Here is an 8,019-nt window from a genome sequence, read left to right as displayed (position 1 = left end):
GTTAGGAAACATAATCATCTTTGATTAATGAGCTAGTCAAGTAGAGGCATACTAGTGACATTAAGTTTGTCTATGTATTCACACATGTATCATGTTTCCGGTTAATACAATTATAGCATGAATAATAACATTTATCATGATATGAGGAAATAAATAATAACTTTATTATTGCCTCTAGGGCATATTTCCTTCATTTATCTCCTGATTGGAAGGATTCACGCGGGCTTTGACAAGCACAGGGGTGCTTTTTACTGGAATTCCTCTGACAATAAGCGCAAATATAGGATGGTAAAGTGGGATCTCATATGTAGGCCTAAGAACATGGGGGGCTTAGGTATCATTAATACGGCGGTTATGAACAAATGCCTCATGATAAAATGGTGGTGGAAAATAATGTCCCTCGAGGAGTGCCCCCTCCGGCTATTTCTTCTCAAAGCTAAATATTTCCCGTCCTCGAGCCCCTTGTTTGCTTCTCCCTCGGGTGGCTCTCAGTTTTGGCATCAGCTTGTTAAAGTTCGCCCTATCTTTCAGTCCCTCGTTAAGTTTGTAGTCAGGAATGGTAAGTCCACTCGTTTCTGGTTAGACTGGTGGGTAGGAGACACCACTCTCGCGGTGGCCTTCCCGGCCTTGTTTTCGTACTGCTCTAATCCGGAGATCTCTATCTTTGAGCTCTCGGTTAACAACTAGGACCTTGACTTCGGGCGATCCCTTTTTCCTGCGGAGTTCGATGATTGGCAACGTCTTACTGCCTGCTTCCCCTTGCTCTCGGAGGAAGACGACTCGGTTGTCTGGCTTCACTCTTCTTCTAGCCGTTTTTTCAGTTAAGTCTGCGTACGCCAAACTTATCTCAGGCGCCCATATAGTGAAATTCAAGGATATTTGGATGGTGCGTATTCCTCCTGAGATAAAAAATTTCATGTGGCAAGCTTTCCGTCGTAAAGTACCTGCGGCTGATCAAATTAGGAAGAGGAACGGTCCGGGCTCTGATAGATGCGCCTTATGTGGGGCATTTGAAAACACCGAGCACATATTTTTTCATTGCTCGTTGGCCAAGTTTCTTTGGAGTTGTATTAGACATTGGCTTCATGTTAATTGGAATCCCTCTTTCTTCGAGGACCTGCGGCGTTGTGTTAATGCTTTATCCGGGCGGACTAAGAGGTTATTTTGGGTTGGTTGGGCAGCAATCTGTTGGTCGCTATGGACTACTAGGAACAAGTTCACTATCGAGCACACCTTTCCGGCTAACCCTGTGAGTTGCTTATTTAAAGCCAATGTCTTCTTGCAGCAGTGAAGATTATTGACTAAGGAGGTGGACCTAGAGGCTTTCGACGACATGTTATCTAAGATGCGGTCTACGGCTTCTTCCCTGCTGCAGCGATTCAGGGGGATGGCTTAATCTCCTGCTCTTTTGGTTTTGAGGCTGGCCTGCGTGCCATGATTGGCTGGGTTGCCATGTATTCGTACTTCATAACTGTTTGCTCTGCTTCTGTGATGTTTGGATGGTTGTGATGTGACTCTGCCTGTTGGCTTTATTTATAAGGTCGGGCGTATGCCTTTTCTCTAAAAAAAATATGAAATCCCATTGTGTTCGTCGGGTTCAGATTGTTCTTCATCGCTATTGTTTCAACAATTTCCGCATTAGAAACATATGGTATTATGGCACAAGCAACCACCAGGAAGGTGCCGTTCCTGTCCTGAGCTACAGCTACAGTAGTTCCCCTTCTTTCTTCTACATGAAATGTGCACCAACATTTTTTTAATGAATCATAATGGAGGTTTCTTCTAAACTTGATCTAGGCGAAAAGCGGCTCTCAAGCCATGAGATTGTGCACGCTGAAAATTATCACAAATAATTTGGACTGAGATTGCACTTCTTGTGATGGTGGTGGGGAGGGGGGTACACCTTCATCATGAGTTTGTCTTTGTTGTAACCTCCAAAGATACCAAATGCGGCGACTATTCCTTCGCCCAGTCTGATGCTAGGCATATGCAGCATAGACGAATTAGGTAACCTAAGAAGATATTCCAGCACCACAAAACCAGATCTATCCAATCGACAAGCATCTATGATAATATGCGATATACCAAGGAGACGCCACATTTCAACTGCTCAACCATAATTGAACAAGAAATGGAAGATGTTTTCAGCCTCTTCATGACATATTAGGCATTGTCCATTGGTTCTAATATGTTTATCGCCAAAATGCACTTCAACGGGATCAGTTCATGAAGTGCCCTCCAACAAATGATTTTTACCTTGCCGGTATTTTTATTTTCATAAAATACTATAGGCCAGGTTAAACATAGCTGGTGTTGTGACATGCACCAAAGATCTAGAGTTGAACTGGGATGCTGCCATTCAAAATGGTATGCTGAACTAATTGAGAAGTAATCATTACTGTTTTCATGTCATATAATGAAGTCCTCGAAAGCATCATGGCATAAAGAGATATAGATTGTGTTACGGCCCAGTGGTGCGTCACCTCTCTAGTTGCCCGTCTAAGTAGACTGGCCTGAAGCCCCCTAGGCCAGTTTTCGCCCTGGGTCTTTCATTGCATGACATGTTACAACATTTGGTCGTAAGGCATTACCCAATGTGTAGTGTCTACGGCAGTATGTTTACATTTTCTCGAAGAAAAAAAAGATTTTATATTGTTTTGCATGTTTATCCCTTTTTACATTTGGCCGTAAGGCATCACTATGTTGCTTTTTTTTGCAGAAACTTAAAAATTACGCGTCAAAAGAGAAATCACCGAAAGAATGAAAAAGCAAGATTAGACATTTTTTTGACTTGATAGCTTGAGCACCCACAAATTATTTTGTGAAAGGCGCGAAACAAAGAACAAAAAATCCAATTTCCCTCCGTCTCTCCTTCCTTCAGCAGTTCAGCTTAAGGAACAAAAGGTCAAGGGTAACCCAGAACCAGAACCTCCAACCGAAGTCAACGCCAGGAACCAAGACGGGGATCAAATCAATCCCTTCCGTTTCTCTCTCTCTCTCTCCCGAGGCTCCCGCGACCATGTCCGCGCGCCCGCCCCCGCCGCCGCGCCCGCGTCTGTCCCTGCCCCCGCGCTCCACCGGGGAGTCGCTCTTCTCCGGCACCGGCGACGCCAGCCCCGGCCCGCTCACCCTCGCCTCCGCGCTCTTCCCCTCCGACGCCGACGCCGACGCCGGGGGCGGCGGCGGCGGCGGCGCCTCGTCTGGCGCGGGGGCCACCAGCTTCACCCAGCTCCTCATCGGCTCCCTCTCGCAACCGCCTCCGCATCAGCAGCAGCAGCAGCAGGAGAGAGGGAGAGGCGGGGTCGCCAGGGCAGGGCCGGCGCTGTCTGTGGCACCGCCTGCCGGCGCAGCTGTTTTCACCGTGCCTCCCGGCCTCAGCCCCTCCGGCTTTTTCGACTCCCCCGGCCTAATCTTCTCGCCGGCCATGGTACCTACTCCAGTTCATACACTTTTGCTGCCGAGATTGGATTTTTAGCTCTTGGTTCCTCTCTCTCCGAGGCTAATGGCCATCACTACAGCAGGTTCTTAGATTGTACCAAGTCGTAAAGCATGTTTCCCGTTCATTGCCTTGTAGAGCTGTTAATTCAACCTTGATCGGCGTCGTCAGTTCGTTAAGCTTCCCGTTCATTTCTTCTGTCATGACGTGAGTGCAAATCTGAGAATTCTGTACTGATCTTCCATGGTGTTTTAAGATACTACTACCTCCGTCCCACAATATAAGATCATTTTTCAAGCTAACATAGCTTGAAAAGCTATCTTATATATTATGGGATGGAGGGAGTAGTATGTATTAGGGAATCTGGAGCTTTTAGATGTGACAATTTTACATTTGCTCTACTACTTTTGGTGAGGTGACAACATGCAGTTTACTCATCTGCCCCATATAGATAATGCATAAAGGTACTTTACCTTATATCTGCGGCACTCTGGTGCAATGAAGCACCTTAACCTGCAAATGAGAGATAATGATTCGTCACATTTCTGTGCCAGTATCAATAATTGTACTACTAGCCTATCCCCAGTATGATCAATTACAAGTTGGCATCATAGGTTGATGCTTGATATCGATGGGACAAGACAAAGTTCCGGTGAGACGTTATCGTTAGCTTCTAGCTTTTGATGGTCCTAACCTGTTGATAACTGATAGGATCCTTCCAGTGATTATACTAATCGCCCATTTTCCTTGGAGAGTAGAGCCATTGTCATAGTACGGGTACTAAGCATTTTTAGTGTTCGTTGTTCACAATGGCTGACGCGGGTTGAGTGTAGTTGTTCCATTTGGACGTTGTGTACTTCAAATTTTAGCTTTTTTTGTACAAGTTCTCAATTTAACAGATTCACTATCAGCATGATATATAATTCACCATTTCATCGTGAAGAACAGTCAACTCTTATATCATTTCATTCTGCACTTTCCTCAAGTCTGGAGTATCAGTTTTAGTTGTCAATAAAAAAAAATGATATTTTACTTAATTTTACAGGGGGGTTTCGGCATGTCGCATCAACAGGCTCTTGCCCAAGTCACAGCCCAAGCAAGCCATTCTCCACTCAGAATGTTTGATCACACTGAACAGACATCGTTTTCAGCAGCTGCAACATCATCTGGAGCTCTACAGAATATGAGCTCTGCAGCCAATGTGGCTGAGATGTCAGAGATGGCGACAACCATATCGAACAATGAGCATGCAGCCTTCCAATCTGCTGAGGCTTCTCACAGGTACCAAGTTCCTGCCCCAGTTGATAAGCCTGCTGATGATGGCTATAATTGGCGGAAGTATGGTCAGAAGGTGGTGAAGGGCAGTGATTGCCCAAGGAGCTACTACAAATGTACTCATCCCAGTTGTCCTGTGAAGAAAAAAGTAGAGCACGCAGAAGATGGCCAAATATCTGAAATAATATATAAGGGAAAACACAATCACCAACGTCCACCAAATAAGCGAGCAAAAGATGGCAGCTCTTTAGCAGCCGAGCAAAATGAACAATCCAATGACACAGCATCTGGTTTGTCAGGTGTTAGGCGAGATCAGGAAGCTGTATATGGAATGTCTGAGCAATTATCTGGTCTAAGTGATGGAGATGATAAGGATGATGGTGAATCTCGGCCAAATGAAGCTGATGATAGAGAGAGTGACTGCAAAAGAAGGTGCCTTTCGCTGACAATTACCACTCCACTCTTTGATTAGATAGTTGCGTTATTAAAATTAATTCTTCCATTGTGTAGGAATATACAAATTTCTTCACAGAAGGCCCTGACAGAGTCTAAGATCATTGTACAAACAACCAGTGAGGTTGACCTTTTGGATGATGGTTATAGATGGCGCAAGTATGGGCAGAAGGTGGTCAAAGGAAATCCTCATCCAAGGTTTTTTCTTGCACTTCTCACTGTTAGTTGTTTACTGAAATAACATATAGCCCATAAATCACGTCCCACTTTAGTCAAAAAGAAAAATCACAACCCACGGGTCATGCACCCTAATTCAACTTCACGTGTTCTGTTATTTGAGGTATTCATCGCCTATATTCACTACTCCTTCCGTTCCACGACAAAAACCACGGCAAGTATTTTGGAACGGAGGGAGTATTATATATGATCCGATGCATGCCTTCAGAAATTTTAGGTTATTTATTCTTGTCCAACCTTGCATGCTTCATTTACCCAAACAGGTCAGAAGGTATGGGACACAAGTTAACTTCACTAAAGCAAGAATTCATACCTCATTTCGTGTAGCATGATTCCTTAGTCGTTTTCATTAGGTATTACCTGAAGGCACATCACTAGAATAGACTTCTGATGCGGTCAATATCTAAAATGAGTACAGCCAGAAATGTTAAAACAAAAAAACAGGTTATGCAATGCTACATCAGCAATGTGTACATAAGAGAAAAAGATACAAAGGAGTGCAATGTGTACATAAGAGAAACAGGTCATGTGCAATGCTACGCTCACATCACCATTTCGAGGTCCATGCGGCACCATCTATTCTTGTCTCTCCTCCCACGTCCCTCTTGTTGCTGCAGCGACCAGTTTGGCAGTGGTGTAGGGCCTTACATCCGCTGGAGCATCTTCAGAATAGAAGGAAGGGGGTGATCGCAGTCTGCCAGAGTTGTAGGAATGAGTTCAAATTGACGCTACACTGCTGCAGTTGATGATGTCATTGTCTACGTGTGATGTTACGTGGTAAAAATCGGCCACATGGCTGCTGTGCAGGCACACTATGTTCCATTCGTCCATGTCAGTAACACCATAGGTCTAAAACATAGCTAGGGGGTTAAGTAAATGGTATTGAAGCTTTTGGGGAGTCAGCTGAACCAAAATAAAAAATAGACCGGAGTTTATCCTGTCAACTGCAGTATTTTGGGAAGTGTAAAGAACTTGCTTGGCCAAAACCTGGGCCAGTGTCAGGCTTTTACCAAATTTGATATGGTTGGTATATCCTGCTAAGCTCGTATGTTTCATCATACTCATGGCTCTCCTGAGTAGAAGCAATGCCATTGTTTTCCAACATTCGTATTGTACTCAGGGCACAATTAGATTTCACTAAATGCTGAATCATAAGTTTTCTTATCTGTCTGACCCATGCTATTGCATCCATACTACTCCCTCCGTTCCTAAATATAAGTCTCTTTAGAGATTCCAATATAGACTACATATGGAGCAAAATGAGTGAATCTACACTCTAAAGTATGTCTATATACATATATATGTAGTCCATATTGAAATATCTAAAAAAGACTTATATTTAGAAAAGGAGTGAGTAGGTGTCAGTTTGTTGCTTAAATTGCAAAATAATCCTAATTGTTTTGGTGAATTATTTGGCATTTCTGTGATATCTCCAATAGAATGATATCATGGAAAACCCTGAGCTTTACTCAACGACATCATTCCTTACTTTGAGATGATCAGAAATACAGCTCGTGAAATATGTGCTATAAATGTTCGTATACCCCCCAGAAAACTAGAAAAGAACAACTGTAGCTGCGCAAAAGGTAGATAACAAAAGTGAAGAGAGAAAGCAAATATAGTAGAAGTCGCTGTTCATTGATGTAGTGGATAACAGGAAGACACTCAAAAGTGAAAGGAACATCCTCATGACTTACTCTAGTTTTGTGAAATGACATTTTCCCGAAAGGCGAAACACATCACTGCATCCAAATGTACAATTGTGTCTGAAGCATAATCATTTGTGTAGAAAATACTTTCCTGTTTATGCGCTTCCTGTTGACTTAATCGGACCATTTGGTCATAGGCTAGCTCCATACTCAGTTTACATGCACTGCATGTGGTTAGTGCTTTACCTGTTTCATGTTTAACCTACATGATCTCACTCTCCCTCTAATTATAGGAGTTACTACAAATGCACGTTTGCTGGGTGCAATGTTAGGAAGCACATTGAGAGGGCCTCGTCAGACCCAAAGGCTGTCATCACAACTTATGAAGGAAAACATAACCATGAACCACCGGTTGGTAGAGGCAGCAACCAGAATGGAGGAAATTCCAACCGGTCACAACAGAAAGGGCCGAATAGCATGTCTAGCAATCAAGCTTCGCATACAAGAACAGACCTCGGCAACGTTAACCAGGGGCAGATCGGGGTCTTGCAGTTTAAAAGGGAAGAATAGACTCTGGACCCTTGCTGCTGGTTTGTCGCGGTGACTTCATTCTGGCAAGGGATTGCATGAATTCATATCGCTCCAAACATTCATGCTGTCAAAAACTACAATGGTAGCATCATTTGCAGTTTTTCCCACAGATACACGGAATTTCAATTTCTGATACAACACAGCAAAAATGGAATTGCCAAAATTGACGCAAATGCAGTATAATACATACCAGCTAGTTATACTTGTTTATGATTTGTAGATGTTTCACTTGTATACATGCTCGCTTTGTAACTTTATATATTCCCCAACACGTTCTTGTTTGTATTTGTAATAAGATTAAAAAGGAGAAGTGAATGTACAGATATGCTTTCTTGTATTCTATACATGTTTGTTGTAATAAAAAAAGAAGTTATTTCA

General features: G+C 43.2%; 1 protein-coding gene across 1 annotated transcript; it reads left to right on the top strand.

The window, feature by feature from the left end:
- The first annotated feature begins 2,933 nt into the window (after positions 1-2,933).
- Positions 2,934-8,019, top strand: LOC119307962 (probable WRKY transcription factor 4). Its single transcript, XM_037584062.1, has 4 exons — positions 2,934-3,427; positions 4,482-5,143; positions 5,222-5,362; positions 7,344-8,019. Exons 1-4 carry the CDS (start codon positions 3,020-3,022, stop codon positions 7,618-7,620), a joined length of 1,488 nt encoding a protein of 495 aa, XP_037439959.1. The 5' UTR covers positions 2,934-3,019; the 3' UTR covers positions 7,621-8,019.

The sequence above is a fragment of the Triticum dicoccoides genome, chromosome 5B (genome assembly GCF_002162155.2).
Source record: "Triticum dicoccoides isolate Atlit2015 ecotype Zavitan chromosome 5B, WEW_v2.0, whole genome shotgun sequence".
In the NCBI taxonomy this organism is placed as follows: domain Eukaryota; kingdom Viridiplantae; phylum Streptophyta; class Magnoliopsida; order Poales; family Poaceae; genus Triticum; species Triticum dicoccoides.
This window is presented reverse-complemented; position numbering and strand designations above follow the sequence as displayed.

Bases quoted from the DNA above. Each gene is read 5' to 3' on its own strand.
- LOC119307962 (XM_037584062.1), top strand. From the start codon at position 3,020: ATGTCCGCGCGCCCGCCCCCGCCGCCGCGCCCGCGTCTGTCCCTGCCC. The intron at 5,144-5,221 runs GTGCCTTTCGCT...TCCATTGTGTAG, and splicing joins GAGAGTGACTGCAAAAGAAG to GAATATACAAATTTCTTCAC. The intron at 5,363-7,343 runs GTTTTTTCTTGC...CTCTAATTATAG, and splicing joins AAAGGAAATCCTCATCCAAG to GAGTTACTACAAATGCACGT.